Here is a 25384-nt window from a genome sequence, read left to right on the forward strand (position 1 = left end):
GTAATGTCCAAGGCCATAAATGGAAGGGGGAGGCTGGGGGTTCCAGCTGAGAGGTGGCAGGAGCCAGGTCCATTCCTCTGCATGTGAGTGTGGGTGTGTGCATGCATGCACGTGCTGCTGAGCCCTGGCCCTGCTGGTTCTTGCTCCGGTTACACTCTGGGTCAAGAGGGAGGGGCCCTCTCTAGCCATCACAGAGAGACCAAGTCCCAGAAAAAGAAAGTGGAAGGGAGATGGAGGAGCAGACAGGGGAGACTGGCAGGTTGGGGTTCATGGGTTGTATGGCTTCTCTGCCAAGGCAGATGTTCAGGCGGCCTCATTATCTGGCTGCTTAGAGGACAACGAGGTACAGCAGGCTGCAGGGGCACACAAGTGATTGAGCCAGGGTAGAAGGGGCCTCTGCAGGGCCCTGGCCTGGTTTCTTAGGCCTTCCAGGTGCCAGAGGCCATATAAGGAGGCTGCCTGAACATGTGGCTTGGCTGAGGAGCCATATGACCCCATCAACCTCAACCCTGCCAATCTCTCCTGTCTGTGTCTCCACCTCCCTTCCACATTTTTCTTCCTGGATCTTGTTCTCTCTGAGATGGCTGGAAAGGGGCTGATGCCCTGTGGGCTGAGGGGAGCAGGACTAGATGGAGTCTGGGCACCAGGGCCAGGGCACCCCTCTGGAACCTGGAGGTCTGGGCGCTGCAGGGAGGGGTGGGCTTCTCCTATGAAGAAGGCTTAGGATTGGAGCTGTTGCCCCAGTTGGCAGGACATGAACTGGACAGGGGTACAAAACCATTCTCTCAGGTGGCAGTGGGATCCTTTATCATTTAAATGGGGACCCAGGTGTAGGTCTGACTTTCTTGGCTGCTTCATGGGGGAGCTCTGGAAAAGGAGAGAGCTACAAAGCCGGGGGGTTCAATGGCCCAGATCTCTCTTCTTAGCCTCTTAATATCATTATCCTTGCCTCACCTTCACCCCTGGAATATAGCCAGGGCAGGGCCAGGATGCCAGAGTCCCTTGTCCAGGGATTCCCCCAGGTTCTGCCCAGCTGGCCCTGTTGCGTAACCATTGCCGAGAAGACTTATCTCACCCCAAACATTCTGCCTGGTAATGAGAATGCAAACAGCCTGGTCACCAGCACGGGCCAGATGGAAAGTGGGGCGTGTGTGAGAGCAGCGAAGTTGTCGCAATGGTGTTGTCATGGTGACACAACTCTGTTTAGCTGCCTCGCCACTGTCCTAGCTGGCAATAGCCTAAAATAAGTTTTACCTGCAGCTTACACAGCAGGCAGTCTCATCCTCCCAAGGGCCGCTCTCTGGCCAGGGCCTTGGTGTATGTTCTTGTATGCGTACATATGTGTGTGTGTGTATAGGGACAAAGGGGCTCGAGGGAGGATGGATCCCCAGTAATGACCCCTTCTCCCCTTCTTCTCCTACCCCAGTCTCAGTCCCGTGACCTGTATCTGTTTTCATCAGTGGTTCTCAACCTTACGCATGCATCAGAATTACCTGAAGAATTTGCTAAGACACAGATGCGTGGACCCCCTTGCCGGAGGTCCTTGTATGCACCTGAGAATTTGCATTTCTAGCATTTCCCAGGTGATGCTGACGCTGACAACCCAGGGCCTGCACTTGGAATAGCACTGCTTTAGATTTTAGAATATCCCAGCAAAGAAAATACCCTCAACTCCTTGTTCTCTGCATTGTGTGTTAGACTGTGGCCCTGAACTCAGCACTCTTGTAGGAGGCGGGAGGAAGGTGGTGGGCAGGTCCTCACTCACCAATTCTGTGTTCTTTGGCCCCTTCAAGGAAGCAGGAGCTGGCCAACAGCTCGGACGTGACCCTTCCAGACCGGCCGCTGTCCCCTCCTCTCACTGCGCCTCCCACCATGAAGGTAAGAGCTTAGAGTTGGTAAGTGTGGAGGGGAAGCATGTGGGAAAAGTATGGAGGCCTTGATGTCACTTTGGCTGCAGACTCAGCTGTTCTCATCTCAGTGGGGTCCATGAAGTGCCCGATACCTCTGGAGACAGCATCTGGTTATGCTGCACCGGTGTGGGAGGAGGGTGGGGCTGCGAGACTTCGGTGTGGCTGTGTCAGGGGATGGCAAGGAGATGGACTGGTGCCGAAACGGCATTGGCAGGGCTCTGGGTCATTAGCTAGAGGCCTTATGGGGCCAAGGGGCTCAGGAGCAAGGAGCCTAGGCGGGAGGAAGTGGGCCGGACTTTGCGTGCAGCGGTGCCCTAGGAGGCAGCCACCCAAAAGGACTGGCTGGGTCTGGGGGTGGGGAGGGGGCGTCCTGTGTGATGCGACCCTCAGGGGACTTGGATGGCACTCCCATGTTGATCTCCCTGCCTCTGACTGTCCCTCTGGGATGGCCCTGGGCCCTGTCACTGCTACCCTGTGCCTGTGGGAAAGTTGACTTGGAGGTTGGGTGGGAGGGCATTAGCTCTTTTCCCACTAGTGCTTCATTCATAAGTCTGTTCCCGGGGAGACCACTCCCAGGACCCCAGACCCAGGACACTCTTGTTCCTGGAAAGGAGCAGGGGACATTACTCTTCTCCCTCCCTCTTTTGTCCACTTTCCAATCCACCCAGAAGGATGGCCCCACAGGCCCGAGCTGGCCTGCAGGGGGACTTTGGGCTCAGCCAGTGTCCTGCCTAGGCAGTGAAGCACTTCCCTCTCTAACACTTTGCCGGGTGAGGAAGAGCTCTGAAGAAGTCACTTGCTTCCTGAATCATCTGAGGGGACATCTAGGCTAGTGTCCATCTCTCTCCTGTGGTGTGACTCACAGGGAAATAATTAGGCATCTCTTCCCTGCTGCTTCCTGTTGCACCCCCGCTTCCCTGACCTAACCTGTTGCAAGGTGATACCCCCAGAGAATGCAGGTAAAACCTATCCATCTTCCCACTCTCCTCCCATACTGAATGTCCTCCAGGAGCAGGGCCATGTGGTATGAGAATGGCATCCAGAGCCGGCCCTGGTTGGATTAGGAGTTCAGCAGTGAATGGGTTTAGGGCTGACTGCTGACTGAGGACCTCCTGGTGGGGTCCCCAGGGGGCATTGAAAATCAGACCAGCTTCACCAGCCTGGCCCCATTGTTGGTATCTGAGCCGGGTGCTGGGGTTGGCTTGTTTGCACAGAGTAATGCTGAGAAGCATGTCACCATTCTGAGTTTCAGCCCTGTGGTTTGCAAAGTTGGGTCTGGGATGCTTGTCTCTGGGCTCATGGATAATGTGTGTTTGCAGGGAGAGCTCCAAAAGTCTTCTAGGAGGAGTTACTGAGTTCTCTTGGTAGACTTTACTTATTTACTCACTCGCTCATTTAATTCACTCAATGCCCAATATTTATTTGAATGTCGTAGTAGTCAGGACTCTTGGTTGCAAGTGACAGAAACATAATTCAGTTTGGCTTAAGAATAAAAGGAAATTTATTGTCTTTGTAGTGGCAAGTTTAGACCCCAGGCATGGTTGCATCCATGAAATCTCTCTCTTTCCATCTCTCTTCTGTGTTAGTTTCATTCTTTGTCAAGCTCTGTCCCTGTGTTGGCAGGATGGTGACAGCAACTCCTACCTACTAAAAGTAACCCCGGTGGAAAGAAGAGTATCTTTTTTGCAGTAGTTCTAACAAAGATCCCAGGGATGAAGCTAATTGGCCTGGCTTAGGTCACATGTCTATCCCTGAACCAATCACTGTGACCAGAGAGATAGAAGGCATTGACTGACGAGCTTTAAGTCTCATGCTCACTCACCTAAGCCATAAGAGCTGAGAGTGGGGAAGGTGTGGTTCCTCAAAGGAAAATTGAGGTGTTGCTATGAATAGAAGGGGAAATGAGCGGGGTGGGCAAGACCACAAGTGCTGACGAGGTGCCAGGCCCTGTGCTGGATGCTGGGGATCTAGTATTGAACAAGACAGTTTTGATTCCTGCTCTCCTGGAGCTCGTACTCTAGCTAGGGAGAGAAAAAGTGGAAAAAATAATTTCAAGAATGAGGGACAGACAGGTGTGATGACTATTCTGAAGAAGAAGCAAGGGTAGCTCAGGAGAATATAACAGAAATTAGGGGTACCTAACTTAGTCTTCAGGAAACCCTGGTGGCATAGTGGTTAAAGTGCACTGGCTGTTAACCAAGAGGCCGGTAGTTCAAATCCACCAGGTGCTCCTTGGAAACTCTATGGGGCAGTTCTAGTCTGTCCTATAGGGTTGCTACGAGTCGGAATCGACTTGACGGCAGTGGGTTTTCTGGTTTAACCTAGTCCTGGGGAGGGTCAGGTAGGGCTTCTTTGAGGAAAAGGAGTCTAAGCTGAACCCTGAGAGTTGAATGGGAATTAGTGAGGCGAAGGTGGAGTTAGGGTAAGAATGTTCTAGATCCTTGTAACTCAAAGTGAGGCTAAGGCACCAACACTGGCATCTTTTGGCTCATCCTTGGCACCATTTGGAGCATTCTAGAAATGCAAAATCTTAGGCCCTATCCCAGACTTCCTGAATCAGAATCTGCATTTTACCAAGATGTCCAATTTATGAATTTGCACATTAAGCTTGAGAAGCACTGCTCTGGGCACATACAAATGGCCCGAGGCAGGAAAGAGAAGCATACAATAGAGGACATGGAAGAAGATCAGAATGGCTAGAGCATCCAGGGTTAGGGACAGAGAGGCTGGGCATATAGGCAGAGACCAGAACAAGCAGACAATGCCATGTTTTGCCAAAAGATTTTGGTGTTTATCCTAACAAAGCACACTGAAGTCACTGATTTTCATCAGAGGAGTCAGAGGATGAGGTTTTTGAAGATCACCTGGCGGTTGTGTAGAGAATGCTTGAGATGGAGCGGAGTGGAGATTGGGAGATGAATTGGGAGGCTGCCATGGTAATCCAGGTGGGAGAGGATGGTGGCCTGACTCGCACCTCAGATTTCAAGGAGGTAGACTGAGGAGATTTGAGGATTGGGGGAGAGGGAGGAGCAAAGAATGGCTTCCAGGTTTAGAGCAACTGGATATATGGTGTATGTAGCCTTTTGCTGAGGTTGGGGCGACTTGGGGTGTGGGGGGTGGGGAGGTGAGAGGCTAAATTCTCAATGTGCTGAGTTTGAAGTGCCTGAGGCACGAGTGGGATGTCCGTGAGCAGCTGGGCATTTGGGGCCAGGCTCAGAAGATGGGTCTGGGCTGGAGGCCCAAATCTGGAAGCATTCTCTCAGTGATCAGCTGGCAGTGGTGAGCTCTCCAGGCCGAGGGTAGAGTGAGAAGAAAGGGACTCCCGTGTGCAGCTGGTCCTGGGTCTCTGCCCAGGAGGCTGGACCTGGACATGGAGGGAAGGGATATTGCACAAAGTGTCACATGCTGCAGAGAGGCCAAGTGCTGTGGCAGTGCACCGTGGCCCCTGGCTGTAGTGGCCTGGCGGTGCTGCTGACGTAGATGAGCACAGCTCAGGGGAGGGCTGGGAGGTGGACAGCAGACTGTAGTGCCCTGTGGAGTGAGTGGAGATGGCGAAAGTCAGGTGTAGGTGTTGCTTTTGAGCTGGGGAGATGCGAGTGCATGGAAGAGCTGGAAGGAAGGAGTCAGTGGGGCATGAGGAGAAGCTGGAGAGAGTGGAGATCAGGAAACCCAGGCCACAGTGAGGGATTGTGAGTTAACATATTTATTCATTCAAAAATATTTATAGACATCCTTTGAGTGCTTGACCCTGCTTTGTTCTGGGGGGTCACAGGGTCCAGAGCGCTGTCAGAGGCTCAGGCTGGCCTGGGCGGAGTCCCAGGCAGGCCCAGAGCAGAGCAACCTCATTGACCCACTATGGACTCTCCCCGTCCATCCCTCAAACACTGTGTCCTGCTGTTTGGACTCAGCTCAGGAACGTCCCAGCCAGTGACTTTACTGCCCAGAGCCCCAAGATATGGGGGTTACCCCAGGGATTTAGAGATTGCGGTTGGGCCCTTCTGTGGTTGGTGTTGGGACCAGTGTGTGTGGGATGCCTAGACTTCGGGTCTCTTTGTAACTGTGATTTGGGCTTATTCTATGGCTAAGACTCAGCCTGTGGCTGTGGTTAGGAGTTTGTGGCCAGGACATTTGTTCTCTTTGTGCAGAGCTAACTGACCCGTGTGGGATTTCACACCACAGTCCTTACTCCACACCAGCCTGCCCCAGCCCCAGAGTGAGCATTCCTGTTGTGATTGCACTTAACCAAATTCTATCACAGTTCCTGTTGCTGAGAAGTTCCAGCCCTTGCCCTAGACTGAGTTCCTTGAGGGCAGTGACTGTGTCCTGGCTTGGGGTGGGTGTCTGATAGATGGTTATAGTGTGTTGACTGCATGGGAAATTCAGACCCATGGAGGCAGGGACTCTGAGCTTGCTCAGGCCTTGATCCTTCACCTCCCTGGCTTTGTTTGAATCTTATATTCTAGCAGGCTCTCTGCCACCGGGTGATGTTTTTCTAAATTAAGGCCCTAGACATGTGTTCTTTAAGCTGTGGACCAAAGACCCCTCCTTTCCCATCAGTCTCCCCTGGGGGTCTTGCTAACTCTGCAGATCTGGGCTCCCACCTGCATGTCAGCCTCTACTTTGTTGATACTTCCTACCTCTCCGAGTTATTCTTGCAAGCTGAGGTCTGAAATGCCCTGGGGTGAAGGCTGAACCCTTTCTGAGGGTCTCTGGGGGTCTCCACAGGCCTCCTGATAAATCTGCTCTCTACCCTCTGACCATCTGGGCAGTTGGGGTGCCTGACCTGGTTCCCTTGGTAATGCAGACATGGGGTGGGATGCCCCTTTGACTGATTAGCTTGGCAGTCATGGAATGCCAGGCATGGACAATCCATTTCCTTTATAGGTTAACTGAAGGTCCAGAGACAGGAAATGACCCACTCAAGGTCCCAGGCAAGATAGTTGTGTTCCTCCTGTGGAATAAGTTCAATTCTAAGACCCTCTTCATCCCACCCCAAATGCCTAGACACAGACCCCCCCCTCTTGTTGCTCCTTCCACTGCCCCCTGTAGGGACTGCTGGAATAGAAGTTGGTGCCCAACCGGGAACCTCTCGTGCCCCCACTTGCCTGCTGCACCTGGTTCTTTGCTCCCCCACCTCTGTTGCTTGTGTTTTTCAAGGGAATTAAAAAAAATTTTTTTTTTCTAATATGAAGCTGAGAAAAAGCAACCCAAGGAGATGGTAGCAGATGGGCTGAATGAGAGCCCAGCTCCCAGCCAGAATGCACACTGGATGGTGCCAGGGTGGGCTGGGAGCGGGCCTGGGGCTGCCTCCTTTGGAATGCTGTGGGTTGTTTTCAGGGCCGCCTTTTTCATGATCTGGTGTTCATGCCCAAATGGATCAACAGACATTTAGGGAGGGGCTACTGTGTGCCCAGCATTGTGTCAGGCCCTGTGGGGTCATACCGAGGCCACAGTCCCTGACCCTCAAAGAACCCGTTCTCTACAGGGGCCTTAACCAAGCAGAAGACACCATATGGCTCAGCATGTGACAAAGTTCAGTACTACTGCAGCTTCTCCTCGAGTAGAAGGGAGTGGGAAGGCTTTGTGGGGAGGAAGGGTGAGGGGTTGGAAGGGCTCTAATGGCAAGCAGGGGGGACCTTAGACCCACTGGGACCTTAGACTATAAGCTCTCTGGGCTTCCTGAAATGAAAGGGCCGGGGCTAATCTTCCTGGTTCCCTTCCAGCTCACAGTAGGTACATGGGGCATTTCACTGAAGTTGAATGTGTTTGGACTTGATCTGAGCAACCTTGTCTCTGAATCCCCACCAGGCCCTGGGCTGGGCTGGCCAGCTGAGAGGTGACCTTCCTCAGCCTTCTCCTTTCTTCTTCATATAAGTCTGAGACCTCTTTATCAGAAGAGGATAATGGACCCCCAAGAGCTAGTGTTGTTCCTGTGTAGCTCCTTTGGTGCTTTGCTCTCCATACCTCATTAATGCCCCCAGAGACCCTCCCAGGTGGGCTAGGCAGGTACATATGACTTCCCATATTAGGGAAGAACATGTCCATCAGAGGGCCTTCTCGTCTTCATACTTTTGGGCATGCCCTTTGGGCAGAGCTGTGCTGTGTCTTCCTCACCTCCCTTCCAGGCTCCTGGTTGCCCACAGGCCACTCTCCCTCCCTGGGGGTTGGGTTTCTTTTCCAGTTCATAACATTGCCCCAGGCCTGATTCCATCTCTACTTTCCCCATGGTTACCACCTCCTCTCTCCTGTTCTGGGCCTGGGGAAAGAAACTGTCCACCTCTGTCAGGGTTGAGCGAGGATATATCACCCCTATCAGATCTATCAATTTTGTATGGATGAGGTGAGGAAGCATTTGTGGAAGGATGTTGGGAGCCTTCCTGGGTGGTGCAGGGAGGACTCAAGGACATCAGCAAGGAAGTTTGGGTGCTTCCCTTTTCACAGAAGCCCTAGAGGTGGATGTGAGAGTTAGGGCAAATATTTGTTCCTCCCTTTTATTATCCAGTGGAAACCCTGGTGGCGTAGTGTTTAAGTGCTACGGCTGCTAACCAAGAGGTCGGCAGTTTGAATCTACCAGGTGCACCTTGGAAACTCTGTGGGGCAGTTCTACTCTGTCACTATGAGTCGGAATCGACTCGATGGCAGTGGGTTTTTTTTTTTTAATCCACTGGAGTCCCTGGGTGGTGCAAACCATCAGCATGTTTGGCTGCTAGCTTAAAGGTTGGAAGTTTCCGTCCACCCAGAGGTACCTTGGAGGAAAGGCCTGGTGGTCTCCCTTCAAAAAATCAGCCATTGGAAACCCTATGGAGCATACTTCTACTCTGACACACGTGGGGTCACCATGAGTCAGAATTGACTCAATGGTAACTGTTTTTTTCTTTTTATCACATCAGCTGGTTCTCTTGTTGAGGCTCTGTGTGCACTGGGTGAGTCATCTGTGGTCTCTGCACAGGCCCCATTTATGTCACCTATATCCACAAAAAAAAAAAAAATAATAAAATTTTTTTTTTTTTTTATATCCACAGACTTAGCTGTGACAGATGCCATCTCCTCAGGAGCCATTCTTCCCAGCAGCCCTTTGATTTATATAGACCTTTTTTTTATGGACAGGGGCTTAAGTGCTATGACTGCTAACAAGAAGGTCGGCAGTTCAAATCCACCAGGTGCTCCTTGGAAACTCAATGGGGCAGTTCTACTCTGTCCTGTAGGGTCACTATGAAGCAGAATCGACTCGATGGCAATGGGCTTGGTTTTTGGTTTTATATGGTCATGGGAGCCTAAGGCAGAGCATGTTGGATTTAAGTCAGACACAAGAAAGGACTTATTTGGATACTGAGGGTGAGAATGCTCCTTTAAGGCTCCAAGAACATAGGTGCGTTCACATGTGCACCTGCTTGTGTGAACCCACCTCATGTGTACACATCTGCACATAGGTATTTTTTTCCTGATTTTGTTTGGAGGCCAACTAGTTTACAGTTCTTGCAAGTTATTTTGGGTGTAACTGGATTAAAAAAAATTTTTGCATGCATTGAAATACATTAATCACAGCTATATACTTTTGCTCAGGGATACACTTGTATGACCAGTACCCTTATGAAGATATGGGACACTTCTACCACCCCACGAAATTCCTTTGTGTTCCTTCCTAGTCCATCTCAACCACTCGCTCCAAATTTTTATCTTCCATAAATGCTTCCTCACCTCATCCATAAATACCTAAAGGTGGAATTGTTAGGTCAAAGGGGAGGTGAATGTTTAATATTATTTGAAGCTGCCAAACTCTTTGCCTTTTAAATTTTACTCAGTCTCATGGGTGTGTCATGGTATCTCATTATGGTTTTAATTTGCATATTTCTGATGACCGATGATGTTGAACCCTTTTCTTATGCTTATTGACCATTCTTATAACTCCCTTTTACCCTTCCCCCTTTTTACAAACTGGATTGTTTGCCTTCTTATAGTTATCTTTTATATATTCTGGATAGAAGTTTATTCCTTTTCTTAGATGTCTTTGATGAACAGAAGTTTTAATTTTGATGAATTCTAATTTATGGGTTTTTCTCTTCTGTGTTTATAGCTTTCTGTGTCCTAGGAAGTCACAAAGATTTTCTTCTAGAAGCTTTAAAACTATAGCTTCTAAAAACCTATGGTTTTAGCTACAGGTCTAAGTTCCATCTCGATTTATTTTTTGTGTATGGTGTGATGTAGACGTTTATGTTCATTTACTCTCATGTTCCAGCACCTTTTGTTGAAAGGATCCTCCTTTCCCCAAAGGAAAATAAACTGGCCTTTTGGAAAGAGATATTGGTGATGGTTGCATAATACAGTGAATGTAATTAATGTCACTGAATTGTACACTTAAAAATGGCAAAATGGCAAATTTTATGTTATATATGTTTTGCCACATACGCAAATCAGTTGACTGTGTAAGTACACCACATATTTGTATAGTTGTCTCTACAAGTCATGATGCTTTGCTAGATCAGGGATGGCAAATACGTGACATTTGTGCTATCAGTCTACCCTCTGCCCCCATGGATGTGATTAGTAATTGATCATGGCCCTCATTCCCGTGAGCTGAGACATGGGCTCAGACTCCTCGCCAGCAAATCGCAATGGGCTACCACTGCCAATCATTTGGAGTTGACATTTGAGATGAATCACTCTGGCATCTCTGATTTGAAATTGTCAGAAGTTATTTGCTCAAGGCCCACAGCTGGTTAGTGGCAAAGCCAGGATTTGGATTCGAGAGTGTCCGTGTGGTTCTGAAGCCTGTGCTGTCTTAACAACTGCTCCAAACTGCTTTGTGTAATTCATTTCAGCGAGTTACTGGATCTCCCTGACTTTTCATTTCTTCACCTGTATAATAGGGATAACGGAGGAGTGGATATGAGGAGGAGGAGGAGTGGATATGAGGAGTAATGAGGTAATCTGTAAAGCAGCTAATGGAGTCCCCAACACATACTATAAACCAAAAAGCCAAACCCACTGCCGTCGCGTTGTTTGCAACTCACAGCAACCCTATAGGACAGAATAGAACTGCACCATAGAGTTTCCAAGGAGCGCCTGGTGGATTATAGGTGCTCAATAATTGGTTATGATAATCATCATTAACGTTATTGATTATAACATTAATTAATAATTATATCAATTAAAATGAATTATAATGATAAATAATATTATCAATGATAATATTATCATTAGGATGCAGTCTCGCCCTTGAGAAGCATACAGACAGGGCTTTTCTCTAGGGCCATGGGAGCCACCAACACGTAAGGGCTCTTGCCTGTTCCCTTGTAGCCTTGGGCCCCTGGTATTCCCATATGATGTTCATGGGATTGAGATAATGTACATCTATCACTTAGAACAGAGGTCTGTAGTATGTGCTACATAAATGTTAGTCATTGTTATTCCTCCAAAAAAACTTTGTTTCTGGAACATACAGAGAATAGCGAAGCTTAGAGGGAAGGCCTGGAAGGAGTACACTGCTTTTTCTGTGGTTAGTATAGTTTTCCTCAGGACTCCCTGATTTCCTGCCTGGCCAGTTGCCCATGGCTGAGGGGCCTCTCCATGTCGAATGGACTAGAATTGAAATTGCGTTTTGCATGAGTCGCCCCACCTGAGCCTTTTGTATCAGATTTGAAATCCTGCCTGATAAATGTGGATGATAACGAGAGTATTGGACAAAGCCGCGAACAAGAATCTAGCCCAGCAAACTGAACAAGGATCTAGCCCAGCAAACTAAGAAAGACCTGGAGGAGGGAGGTCTTCAGGGAAGGAGCAAATCTTCTGGATTGTTCCAAGAGGTAATCAGGGGGCATAGGCCAGTGGTCCCCGTGTCTATAGAAAGAACCTGCAAGGCCAGGGTCTTGCCTTAGAGGTCTTTGGAGGTGGATAATTCAGAGCTGTGCAGAGATCCCAGGTTGGCCTTGGAGTGTATTTTATGATTTGTCCCCATCAGAAATTTCCTTCCTAATTCCTTTTGCCTTTGGCTACTTTTAAATGAGTCTGTATTCATAGGACACACACTGACCTTGTGAAGAACATTGGAAGGCAGGAGGTAGGGCCTAAAAGCCAAGGGAGGCCAAACTGGGCTAAAGACACCTTGTCAGCTTGAGAATCCCTGTTGTCTAGAAGGCCCAGGCTTACTGGAAATGGAAAAAAACAAAAAACAAACCCAAATCAGTTGCCATTGAGTTGACCCTGACTCATGGTGACTTCACGTGTGCCAGAGTAGAACTGTGCTCCATAGGGTTTTCAGTGGCTGGTTTTTCAGAAGTAGATCGTTAGGCCTTTCTTTCTAGGTACCTCTGGGTGGACTTGAACCTCTAACCTTTTGGTTAACACCCAAGAGCATTAACCGTTTGTGCCAGCCAGGGCCTCCTGGCTGACTGGAGTAGTTGCTAAACTGCCAGGCCCCTCTTGCCTCAGGATTCTCTCCCTTTTTCTTGTGATGCTCCCTCTTCCTTCTGCCTCTCAGTGGAAGCTGAGCTCAGACCCACCTCCCTTGTCTTCAGGAGAGCCTGATCGAGTACTTGGCATTCAGGGCGTCTTCCTGGGGACCTTCCCATCCCAGGCTACTCTAGCCCCAGCCATGCCACTTGCCTTTGAAGGCCTGACCAGCTGTCCAACCCCGGATCTTTGCACCTGGTTCTGCAATATGTCTGCTTATTTCGGGTCCTACCCTTCCAGCTGGATTGTGCTGGGCATGGAGCACAGGGCCCTGGGTTTTAGTCCTGGGGTTTAGTAACCAACGATGTGACATCGTGTAGTTCAATAATCTGTGAGCCTCAGGTCCTTTATTTGTAGAACATAGCCCACCCCTGGGAGGATTAAAGGAAGAATAGGGGCAAGGGCTTCACAAGGGCCAGGCATCTGTGGGTATCATGTATCAGTCTGTATTACCACAGTTAATAAGCTAAATGCTAGTTGACTGATGAGGGCAGTTTAATTTATAACCCCACTTTTCTCTTCCAGCTACCATAGATACTTCCTCACTGAGACGAGCTCAGGATTGGGGTTCTGGAAGGTTCTGTGCCCACACGCTACACCCAGACTCGTACTTGTCATTTACCTGACATTCAAGCCCAGTGTGTCTGGGCCCCAGGGACAATGGGCTCTGTGCTTATTTCTGAAGGGACATTGCCTGCATGGTTCTGAGCCTCCATTAGGCACCCCTGTCTGTCTCCCTCCCATTGGCCTTTTACTCCTGGATCCCCAGCAGACTCCCTTCTCTTGTCTGAGTGTGGAGATAGAGTTTCAGTCCTTGGGTGTATATTAATTTCCAAGAGGTGCTGTAACAAATTACTACAAATCCAGTGGCTTGAAACAACAGAAATTTGTTCTCTCACAGTTCTGGAGGCTAGAAGTCTGAAATCAAGGTCTCGGCAGGGCCAGGGTCTCTCTAAAGGCTCTAGGGGAGAATTTTTCATTCCCTCTTGCAGTTTCTGGTATCTCCCATTGTGCCTTGGCCTGTGGCTACATCATTCCAATCTCTTGTCTGCCTTGGCTTCACAGAGCCTTTTTATCCTTCTCCCTGTGTATCTCTTATAAGGTTAAGTGCTTGGCTACTAACTAAAAGGTTGGCAATTTGGACCCACCCAGAGGCACCTTGAAAGAAAGCCTGGCAATTTACTCCTGGAAAATCAGCTACTGAAAATCCTATGGAGCACAGTTCAACTCTGTAACACATGGGGCTGCCATGAGTCGGAATCTGCCAAGGCTTTAGACTGGTTCCTTCTGACGCGAATCCCTGTTGAGAATTTGTATTTTTAACAAGTTCTCAAACCAAAAAACCCAAACCTGTTGAGATCAATTCCAATTCATAGCGTCACTATAGGGCGAGTAGAACTGCCCCATAGGGTTTCCAGGGATCGACTGGTAGATTTGAATTGCCGACCTTTTGGTTAGCAGCTGGGCTTTTAACCACTGGACCACCAGAGCTCCAACAAGTTCCCAGGCAATGCTAATGCTGCTGGTTAGGGACCAATTCTGAGAATAAGGAGTAGAGCAGTGGTTCTCAAAATTTATTATACCTAAGAATCCCCTGGGGATTCTTAAAATGCAGAATCTGATTCTGTATCTCTGGGGTGGAAATGCAAATTCTCAGCAGGGGTTCGACCTGGACCGAGCTGGTTCCCTGAAGCCCTGGAATCCACTCAGTGGCAACGGTTCGTATTTTTATTTTTTGTCATTGGATTTAAGGCCCTCCTATATAGGGTTGCTATGAATCAGAATTGACTCGATGGCAGCAGTTTTGGTTTTTTAGTGGGTAATCCATAAGAAGCCCTTGTGGCGCAGTGGTTAAAGTGTTCGACTGCTAACTGAAAGGTTGGCAGTTTGAAACTACCAGCCACTCTGCGGGAGAAAGATGTGGCGGTCTACTTCCATAGAGATTTGCAGCCTTGGAAGCCCTGTGGGGTCGCCATGAGTTGGAATCTACTCGATGGGCAGTTGGTTTTTTTTGGGCAATCCAGGATGATCTCTTCTGGAGATCCTTACTTAATTACACTTGCCAAGGACCCTTTTTCAAAATTGGAAACCTGGTGGCGTGATGGTTAAGTGCTCATGGCTGCTAACCAAAAGGCCAGCAGTTCAAATCCACCAAGCGCTCCTTGGAAATTCTATGGGGCGTTCTACTCTGTCCTGCAGGGTCACTACGAGTTGGAATCGACTTGATGGCAATGGGTTTGGTATTTGGTTTTTCAAAAGAAGGTCACGTTCACAGGTTTTGGGATGTGGACATATCTTTTGGGGGGCCACCAATCAATCCACTTAGGATGTGCCTGGCCTCTCCCAGGGGCTCCTGCTGGGAGCTTGCTGAGGCCCAGGAGCTCTGCCAGCACCTGTTCCCCCCTGCGTGGTTGGGAGTCATTTAAGTGTGAGAGCAGGAAGGTGTGTGTGCTGGGGGAGGGCACAGGGGCAGGGCTAGGAGGAACCGGCCCAATGCAGCTTCAGCTCTGTGTCCTGACGGGGCAGGGCGTGTCCTCCCATGCCACAGAGGCCGGTGTGCAAGGGCCCACAGTAGATGCTTCGTAAATACCTAGTGGCTGGTACTTAGTAAACACTCATAGTAGGTGATTTCTGAATCCTCACTGATTGAGCCAGCCTCGAGAAAGTGGCGTTGAACAGGAAAACCCAGTATTTTTTTTGGCAGCATTTTTATAAAACTTTTTTCTTTGGCAAGTAAACAGCGAAACAATTACTATTTTTAAGTAAAATGATATAGGGTTATTTCAGAAGATTTAAGCAATTGTAAAGTGCAAAGAAAGTAAAAACGCAAACAAACCCCAAGTCCTACCATCCAGAAATTCCGTTCTTACTGCTTGCTAAGCATCTGGATGTCTTGGCAGCATGCACAGAGGTGGAAGGATAGATAAATGGGGTCACACCGCTTGTGCACTTTTGTAAAAAAAGAGTTTAATTTTACTTGCACTTAACCAATGAAGGAAAAAAAACCAAGTGGCTCAAAAGGAATTACTGAAATTTAGATAAATGCTTCCTTTTCATCCAAAACCAAAACCAAACCTGTTGCCGCCGAGTTGATTCTGACTCATAGCGACCCTATAGGATGGAGTAGAACTGTCCCATAGGATTTCCAAGGGGCGTCTGGTGGATTCAAACTGCTGACCTTTTAGTTAGCAGCCGTAGCTCTTAACCACTGCGCCACCAGGATTTCCACCCTCTTTTTAAAGATGAAATAAAAAACCAAAAAATAAAAAAACAAACAAAACAACAAACCTTTAAGGGCGGAGACATTACTCTTTTTTTATACTACATAACTAAATTATTTCAACTTTAGATAGAATTTGTCAGCTCCCTGCTTTGAGATGTGAGAACCAGTGGTTTGGGGTTCCCCTTTTGACACTAGGGGAGGTGGTGCAGTGTGCGAACCCCTCCTTTCTGAGAGTGAGGGCACACTCCTTTTGAGAGGAATTGCTGAGCTCTGAATGGGAGGCTGGGTTGGCAAGGGTCTGCATTGTTAATTCTCCACCTATAGGAAGAGTGTGTTCAAAGCTTGATGTCAGTTCCACATGGAAATCGAGGTGATCTGATCTCAGTCTGAGCCAATGGCAGCAGTGAGTCGGTTTGTTAGCAAAAGATGTGGGCTGAACTACTTAGGTTTGACAGCAGGACTGAGGAGTGTCTGAAATGTCGGATGTTAAGAGGATGGCTGGTTGCCTTTAAAAGGGAAGCCAGAAGTGGCGGGTGGATGGCTGGGCGGGATCATCTGTTGTACAGGAGGAATTTGGGAGAAAGAAAATCAGAGGTAGGGAGGGGAGGAAGAGGCAAGGCAGGAGGCAAAGAAGGTGGAAGAAGGGAAGGAGAGGCTGGCTGAGGAAGGAGAAGGAAGATGAGGCGATGAGAGAGATAAGGTGGAAAAGTTGGGTTTCCTGTATCAGGGGTCACAAACGGGGCCAAATTTGTCCTCAGATATGCTTTGTTTGGCCAACGTGATGTTTAAATGTTTAAGACCTTTGCAAAATGACTGGTTGCTCTTTCTAGAGTCCTTCCCTCCAGTGTCCAAACCGAAACCCCTTGCCGTCAAGTTGATTTCGACTCATAGTGACCCTGTAGGACAGAGGAGAAAGGCCTCATAGGGTTTCCAAGGAGTACCTGGTGGATTCAAACTGCTGACCTTTTCATTAGCAGCCATAGCTCTTAACCACTACGCTACCAGGGATTCAGGGAGGGCCATTATTCTGTCTTTCATGAGGTCAGACCAGTTCACAGTTCAGTGGGAAGAGACTGAGCTTTGTTCAGATGTGGGTTTCTTATCCTGCTTCCTAGAAGAAGCCCTGGAGGGCCTGACACACAGTAGGTCTTCCTCCTGTGGGATTCCGTGGTTCTGTGACTGATTCTCCACCTGCTTGTTTTCATTGCTTTGGCTGATTATATGACAGGTGTCATCTCCCGGATCACATGCCTATGGGACTTGAAAGGTAGACCTGTTTTATGTCTCTAAGCTTCTCCACAGAGGAAAGATGGCCATACAACACTCATGTGGTCAGTCTAGAGCTGAGCGGTGACTTGATTTTGTTACCTTTAGTCTGCAAATTTTTGATCCCCCATCCAGGTGGAAAGGTAACCACTCACTGAGAAAAAAAAATAAAGGCTTAAGGTAAGCTTTGCCCAGCTTCAGTTTGACGTTGTCCAATCATAAAGGCTCTGTTAGTTGGAGCCAACTTGACAGAAATTAACAACAGCAAATCTTTTCTGGAAAGAAGGTACCATTGGCTGCCTTCAGCTGCACACTGTAATCTTCCTTGCATCTAACCTGAATCTTTTTTGCTTCAATTTCAGCCTGCTGGCTCTTAGTTTGGCCGGCTGGGAAATAGCACAGATGCCCCCTCAGGTCGATAATGACACCTAACCTGGCGATCTGATTCTGCCCTATTTTGATAGTGCCACTTCCGTTCCAAGGACCACCCTCTGCTTCTTCCTGACAGAGTGGAGAACATATGGATTTGGGGTCATGTGGGGGTGAGGGTAGGAAGACGCGGGTGAGGAGGGAGGCTGTTTGTTATATTCAGATTAGCCACGCTTAGATAACCCTCCCCAGGTGACCTGCCTGGTACGGAAAGTCCCCCTCCTGGTCCCCCCGGTCAGATAGTGTTGCCTGGCTACGGGCAGCTCTGGCAGGGAGAGTAAACAGACACACATGTTTAAAACTCAATCTCATCAGACGGGCAAACACTGTCAGGGCCTTGCAGCCCACTGACAATCTCAATTCTGCCCAGTCAGTGAGTGGGGTCGGCGCTGTACCAAGACCCAGATGGTCTCTTCTGGGAATTGGCCGTCCTCTGTTGCGAGGGACAGGGAGTGGGTGGGTGAGCCACAGCCGCAGGCAGGACTCCTGAGACACCCTGGGGCTGGTCTGGATGCCTCAATTGGATGGAGCTTGAAGGCAGGGGCTGGGCTGATGGAACCTGAAGCCCCAAACCTCAGTATGGGGATCCCGGAGTGGTTCGTCCAGATCCCCCACTGCCTCCAACTGCAAAGGGCTCCTGGGGTCGCTGTGGGTGGGGGGCGGGGCATGGGGCGCGGTTTGTCCCTGCACAGCGGCCACTAGTGGAGTGGCTGGCCAGGCTGTGGGCCCTGTGAGGGCCTGCATCTGTCCAGAGGAGCGGTATACCCAGAGGGGTGCCTTTTTCTAATTCATACAAAGGCACTTCGTGGGCTAGTCTTGGTTGAGCTAAAGATAACTTGTTAAGTTGGTTTAATCCTGAAGAATGTGGGCATTGGTGTTTCAATGGTAGAATTCTTGCCTTCCATGTGGGAGACTCAGGTTCAAGTCCTGGCTGATACACCTCAAGTGTAGCCACCACCTGACTGTCAGTGGAGGCTTGAGTATTGCTATGATGCTGAACAGGTTTCAGTGGAGCTTCCAGACTAACAGAGATTAGGAAGAAAGGCCTGCCGATCAACTTCTGGAAATCAGTCAATAAAAAACTGTACGGATCACAACAGTCCGATTCCCAACCAATCATGGGATTAGTGCAGGACTGGCAGTGTTTCATTCTGTTGTGCATGGGGTCACCATGAGTTGGGGGCTAGGGCCGGATGACAGCAGCTAACAACGACAATAACTACAACACACGGGGGATGTTGCGTATCATGTGGCTTGTTCCCTGGCAGTCTCATTTCCTACAGAGGTACAGTGGGAGTCCTAGCAACTGGCGGGGAAGTGGAGGAGGTGGGCAGACCCACTCCATCTTGCATGCGTTGGCAAGGTATGCCAGGCTCCTCTTAGCTGGAGCTGTACCAGTGGCTTCTTGGGGCACCTCCCAGGGCATGTAGGTAGGGTAGGGTCATTCCTGGAGCAGGGATCATTTGACATCAACATGGTGGTCCAGAGCCAGTCTGGTTGATTAACTTCCCTGCATTGCCCCTCTTCTGTTGCTCAGGCTCTTCCCCTCCAGTAACTTTCCTTGGATGCCATCTCCCCCCAGGAAGCCTTCCTTGATGCCTCGAGTGAGAGTGTGGAGCTCCTCAAGCAGGGGCTTTGTATTGCTTGCTCTCTTGCCCAAGAGCCCCTTACACATAGAAGTGCTAGTTAAATCCCCTCACTCATGTCACACATATTTATTGAATGCCTCCCATGGGTGAGGAACTGCTTCTGGCCCTGGGGATACATCTGTGAACAAGGTGGACCTTCTAGTGAGGGATTCAGACTGTAAATAAGAACATAGTAAAATAATTGCAACTTGTGATAGGTACTCTGAAAGAAATAAACAGTGTTTGGGTGGTCATGAATTCAAGGGTGGTGGTCTAGATGTCTAGTCATCATGGACTAGACAAAGGATGGGTCTTGACTTGCGCAAAGGGTGGGTTTTGGTCCATTTTTCCGAGATGGAAAAGCCTGGGGAGAAGCTGTGAAGGAGGCTCTCTTTTGGACACGCTGAGTTTGATACACTCATGAGACAGCTAAGTGGAAAAATCAAATATGCAATTAGAGATGCTCATTTGGAGCTCCAAGGAGAGATCAAGGTTAGAGCTGAGAATCAGCATAAAAAAAAAAGTTTGTTTTTTTTTCCCCCCAGCAAAAAAAGGTGGTATTAAATCCATGGGAATGGATGGGGTAGCTTAAGGGGAGAGCGTAGACAGAGGTGTGAGGTGGATCCAGGCCGAGTCTTGAGGAGCTCCACCACTTAGAGGTCACCTAGAGGGAGAGGAACCCTCGAGGAGAACTGATGCCCCCTGAGGGAGAACGAAAACCAGGGGAGCAGGGCTGTAGTGTGAACCAAGAGGAGGGAACATTGCGGGAAGGCAGCAGAGGGGATGAGAGATGAAAATGAGGGCAAAAGGTCTTCTTTAATTGAGCAACATGAAGGTCATTGGTGACGTTGACAAGAGCAGTTTCAGGGGACTTGTGGGGCCAGAATGACTGGCCAATGGAGGCAGAAAGACTGTTACTTAAGGGTTGCAGGATTCACAGAGCTGATCAGATTGGCCAAGCTGTAGGAAGACCAAGACTTCACTTACTACTGCTGGAATCAGGGTCCCGTGTGCAAGGCAGGGTTATCCCCCTGGTGGCTCAGATCCCATGAATGCCCTGCCCCACAAAGGCAGTGAGGTCCTTTTACCATCCAACTACACTGTTTCCCAGAGTCAGTGCAGATCCTGCTGCTTGATGATTCTAGAGAAGATGGTGATGAGGGTGGGCACCCAGCGTGACCCTCAAGGTCATGAATAGACCTCACTTTTCCGGAAGACATGTCCTGTCCATTAGGCCTGGGAGAGTTGGTCATAATTTCATAGTCCTAGTTTTTTTAGTGACCCTTTCAGACTGGTTACTGCCAGGGCTCCAGGTCACCTTTTCCTCTGGACAGCCGTCTTACCCATATGGCTGACCCCAGGGTCAAGGCATATCACTGCCCTTGGGGGAGCTAAAAAGGTCTTGGAAGTGTGTCTGGAGCCATAAGAGACCAGAGGTCTCTTTAGATGTATCTGCTTTGTACTCACCTGCTCTGGCTTCATCCACCCACATCGCAGCGAGATGACTTGGAGCTCAGAGATGCGCCAGCTGCGGGTTTGAACCTTCCATATCGCTCATCAGGCCCCCTTGTGGCCAATATCATCAACACCAGATAGTAGCCCGGGGCTGGGGCTGGGGGTGACAGGGGAGCATTGATAAGCCTGCTAAGTTACCTGGGCACAGTGTGTCCACTGCCGACCTGACCACTCAAGTGCCCTGGAGACCTCCTTAAGGGGGACCAGTAATATAGGGGTGGGGTGGGGGTGGCACAGCAGCCTTCCTGGGTTAGAATGAGTGCCTCTCCCCCTGGAGCCGCCTTCCCTAGATGTCAAGCTCACCTGCTGTGTAGTCAGCCCTGCCTTTAGCTCCAGTCCGAGTTCTGAAAGATGGCACCAGCCCTCAGAGCCAGCACCAGCATGGCTTTCAGCACATCCACTGGGGCCATTTGTCTCTTTGTTAGAAAAGGAATTGGATTGTGAGAAAACCGCTGAGGTCTTAAACTGCACCCTCCCTCCCCCTGTGTGCCTCCTTTGTTGTCTGTTTGCTCTGGAGTGGGGAACCACTGGGCAGGCAAATTAGAAACAGCAAAAAATGAACTCTGTTTATAGCGAGAGGGCATGTGCAGCTTGCTAATGGTCCTCACCTTTGGGGCCATAAACCTCACAGAGGACTGGGAGGACTAGGCTAGGCATGTGTGTTTTCATGAGTGAATATTTGTTATGTGTGTGTGTGGGTGAGTATGGATGTTTTGGGTGGCTCTCTGTTGTGTTATCGGTGTGTTTGACATGTTTTGGGCTGGGTACTGTGGGACTTGCGTGTGTGCGAATGTATTTGCAGCCAGTGATTCCTCCAACCAGGACAGCTGGGCCTGGGTGGGCAGCCCAAGGTCCCTGCCCCAAACCTTGTTAGAGCCTCCATTTGCCCCGGCACCCCATTCATCAGCCTCAGCTGGCAAAAGGGGGAAGGGCGTTCATGTTATTTGGCATACGGTTTATGGGGAAGAGAGCTGTTTAGCATCAAAGTCCCCATGCGGTTGTACATGTATAATTAGGCAGTTGGAGCAAGGGGACTGACTGTTAGAATCACAGGGGACTGAAGCATTTATTTAGGTAATCATTAATTAGAAGATGGGGAAGGGAAAAGAACATGCAATTTGCAGACGGCCCCTTCCTGCAGGTTAGCCTGAAATGAAACTCCCAGCAAGCAGGGAGGCTGGAGCTCCTAGGCCTTCCTTCTACCATCTTCCTCTGGTAAGGGGCAAACTGGGGTCCCTTAGGGGCTGCTGGGGTCAGGGGGCTGAGCTTGGATGGACTTGGATGACATCGAAGACACACCAGAAGCATGACCCTCCAAAGTCACCAGCTTCTGTTATTGCCCTCTGCTTAGCCGAGTCCTGGGCACATCCCAGGGGCACAAAAAAAATATTGATTTATTCAGTTCTCAGTCCAATATGTTTAATGAGCACCTGCAGTGGGCTAGGCAAGGGACTGGCCTCAGCAAAACCTCAGTCATCTGTTGTGCTGCATGTTGTTGGTGGAGTTGACAGGACGAGCCCAGATAATGGAAATTCTGCCTTGGTTAATCTCTAAACCTCGTTTCTTGCCACTTACTTATAGTGCTGATGTGGGCATGGGGTACAGGGGGCTTTGATTTTCTTCTTTGCCTTAGCGCAGAGGGATGTGTAGCTGGGGACATCTAGACAGGAGCGTGCTGGGAGCAGCAAAGTGCAGGGACAGTTACAGTCTGCTGCTGACGTCAGGGGATCGAATGTTCTCTCTGAGGCCAATGCCGAGGTCCTGATGGCATGCCTCGTGGTTTACTTATTTATTATTGTTTTTTATTGTGCTTTAGGTGAAGGTTTACAGAGCAAATTAGTTTCTCATTGAACAATTAATATACACATTGTTTTGTGACATTGGTTGCCAACCCCGCAACCTGTCAACACTCTCCCCTTCTTGACCTTGGGTTCCCTATTTTCATTCATCCAGCTTTCCTGACCCCTGCTGCCTTCTCGTCCTTGCCCCTGGGCTGGTGTGCCCATTTAGTCATGCATACAAGATTGAGCTTCATGTATTATTGTTTGTTTTACGGACCTGCCAAATCTTTGGCTGAAGGGTGAAACTCAGGAGTGACTTCAGTACTGAGCTAAAAGGGTGCCTGAAGGCCATACTCTCAGGGTTTCTCCAGTCTCTGTCAGGCCAGTAAGTCTGGTGTTTTTTTGTGAGTTAGAATTTTGTTTTACATTTTTCTCTATCTCTGTCTGGGACCCTCTATTGTGATTCCTGTCAGAGCGGTCAGTGGTAGCTGGGTACCATCTAGTTGTGCTGAACTCAGTCTTGTGGAGGCTATGGTAGTTGTGGTCCATTAGTCGTTTGGACTAATCTTTCTCTTGTGTCTTTAGTTTTCATGCCCCATAATTAACGTGGAAGCTGAGGCCACAGAGAGAGGAGACCCATCAGGAAGATTTATTGTGTCTTGGTAACTGGTACCTTCTCTTTTAGAAGTGGTATGAGGTTGCATCCTCGATTCACTCTGTCTTCCCCAAAGACCTCACTGGGAATGAGTTAGGTAGTGACTGGGATGAGTCTTTATTTTGGAGCTGAGGGAATCAAGCTCTGGTTCACAGCCAAGTCACTGGCAGTGCTAGAACTTGCTCCCCAGTTGCAGGTGGGTGTGTGCCTGGTGCCCTGAGATGATGCTCACCTGTGGCTGGAGGGCTGTGGTACTCCCATGAGGGACAAAGGCAGGTGAAAGGGGAGCTTGGGCAGGGGACAGCTTCTGAGGTACAGGAGGGGGAGCTGGGAAACTGGGGAGGGGCGCAGGATCCACATCTAGTCTGTGATGGGTTCTCTCTGAATTGGCAAAGCCAGAAACTTCAGTCTCCTTTCTCCTCCAGGCACAAACCAAGGGCAGAACTGGGGGAAGGAGGTCCCCAGAGTCTGTAGTGCCTGGTTCTTTAAAAGTGCTGGGTGGAGGAGCGGGTGGAGAGGAGTTGGCAGGGCTCAGCATGCTTCTGCTTCCCTTGGTTCCAAACCCAGATTCCAGATGTGCTGGGCAGCCTGGCTGCAATTTCCATTCTCAAGGAGCCAGGAAGAGAGTGGGCAGAAGGGCGGGAAAGGAAGAAGGGAAAGGGGAAGGAAGTGTAGTAATGTGAGAAGGCTGAGTGAGTTGGAAGCCACTCTGGTTTATGTGCAAACCTTGCCTGGAGAACAAAGACCACCATGGGTGAAGGAGGGAGGCAGCGGGTGCTGAGCTCAGCCAGACACACCGCCCACCAGAGCCAAATTAGGAGGGAGTGCGAGCTTTACAGCACATGGCACTTTGCACTTCCCCGGGGGAAGAAGGCTTGTAGGGAAGCTGAGATTTTCTGAGAGGCCAGCCCCATTTTTTTTTTTATCGTGCTTTAAGTGAAAGTTTACAAATAAAGTCAGTCTCTCATACAAAAACTTACATACACCTTATTATGTACTCCAAGTTGCGCTACCCCTAATCAGACAGCACACTCTTCCTCTCCACCCTGTATTCCCCATGTCCATTCAGCCAGCTCCTGTCCCCCTCTGCCTTCTCATCTTGCCTCCATACAGGAGCTGGCCACATAGTCTCATGTGTCTACTTGAGCCAAGAAGCTCACTCCCCACCAGCATCATTTTCTGTCTTATAGTCCAATCTAATCCCTGCCTGAAGGGTTGGCTTCGGGAATGGTTTCAGCCTTGGACTAACAGAAGGTCCCGGGCCCATGACCTCTGGGGTCCTTCTAGTCTCAGTCAGACCATTAGGTCTGGTCTTTTTATGAGAATTTGAGGTCTGCATCCCACTGTTCTCCTGCACCATCAGGGATTCTCTGTTGTGTTCCCTGTCGGGGCTGTCATCAGTTATAGCTGGGCACCATCTAGTTCTTCTGGTCTCAGGCTGATGTGGTCTCTGGTTATGTGGCCCTTTCTGTCTCTTGGGCTCATGATTACCTTGTGTCTTTGGTGTTCTTCATTCTCCTTTGCTCCAGGTGGGTTGACACCAGTTGATGCGTCTTAGATGCCTGCTTGCTAGTCTTGAAGACCCCAGATGCTACTCGCCAAAGTGGGATGCAGAATGTTTTCTTAATATATTTTGTTATGCCAATTGACCTAGATGTCCCCTGAAACCATGGTCCCCAGACCCCTGCCCCTGCTACTCTGGCCTTTGAAGTGTTCGGTTGTGTTCAGAAAACTTCTTTGCTTTTGGTTTAGTCCTGTTGTGCTGACCTCTCCTGTATTGCGTGTTGTCTTTCCCTTCACCTAAAACAGTTCTTGTCTACTATTTAATTAGTGAATACTTCTCTCCTTCCCTCCCTTCCCCCTCTCATAACCATCAAAGAATATTTTCTTTTCTGTTTAAACTATTCCTTGAGTTCTTTTAATAGTGGTCTCATACAACATTTGTGCTTTTGCAACTGACTAATTTCACTCAGCATAATGCCTTCCAGATTCCTCCATGTTATGAGATGTTTCACGGATTCATCGTTGTTTTTTATCACTGTGTAGTGTTCCATTACCAATACCACCTTTTTCTCCTACCCCATCAGGCTTGAGATCTCTTCATTTTCCATTTCTGTCTTTGCACTCAGCTATTAACCAAAAGGTTGGTGGTTCAAATTCACCCAGTGGCACTGCGGAAGAAAGGCCTGGCAATTTACTTCCATAAAGATTAAAACAACAACATAAAAACCAAACCAGTTTCTGTGAAGTTGATTCTCCTGGTGATCCCAAGTGTGCAGAGCTGAACTGTGCTCCACAGAGTTTTCAACGCTGTTACCTTTCAGAAGCAGATCACCAGGCCTTTCTTCCAAGGTGCCCCTGGGTGAGTTCAAACTGCCAGCCTTTTAGTTAGTAATCCAGTGCTTAGCCATTTGCACCACCCAGGGATGTGCCTGTAAATCACTGCCATTGAAAACCCTATGGAGTGCAATGCTACTCTGACACATGTGGGTTGGACAGGAGTGGAAGTCAACTCCATGGCAACTGGG

The 25384-nt window shown here is 49.2% G+C and overlaps 1 protein-coding gene across 10 annotated transcripts in view; it reads left to right on the top strand.

Annotated features, from left to right (window-relative positions):
* The window catches only part of RAP1GAP2 (RAP1 GTPase activating protein 2), a 232661-nt gene that overhangs the window by 95840 nt on the left and 111437 nt on the right, over positions 1-25384 (top strand). For all 10 annotated transcript variants that reach the window (XR_010318428.1, XR_010318429.1, XM_010596495.3 and 7 more), the window contains one exon: positions 1794-1878. Coding sequence is in view for 8 of the 10 variants with exons in the window: in XM_010596495.3 (XP_010594797.2) it covers positions 1794-1878 (85 nt within the window). In the remaining 2 variants the exon portion in view is untranslated. The remainder of the gene's footprint in view (positions 1-1793; positions 1879-25384) is intronic.

This window comes from Loxodonta africana, chromosome 18, assembly GCF_030014295.1.
Source record: "Loxodonta africana isolate mLoxAfr1 chromosome 18, mLoxAfr1.hap2, whole genome shotgun sequence".
Taxonomy (NCBI): Eukaryota; Metazoa; Chordata; class Mammalia; order Proboscidea; family Elephantidae; genus Loxodonta; species Loxodonta africana.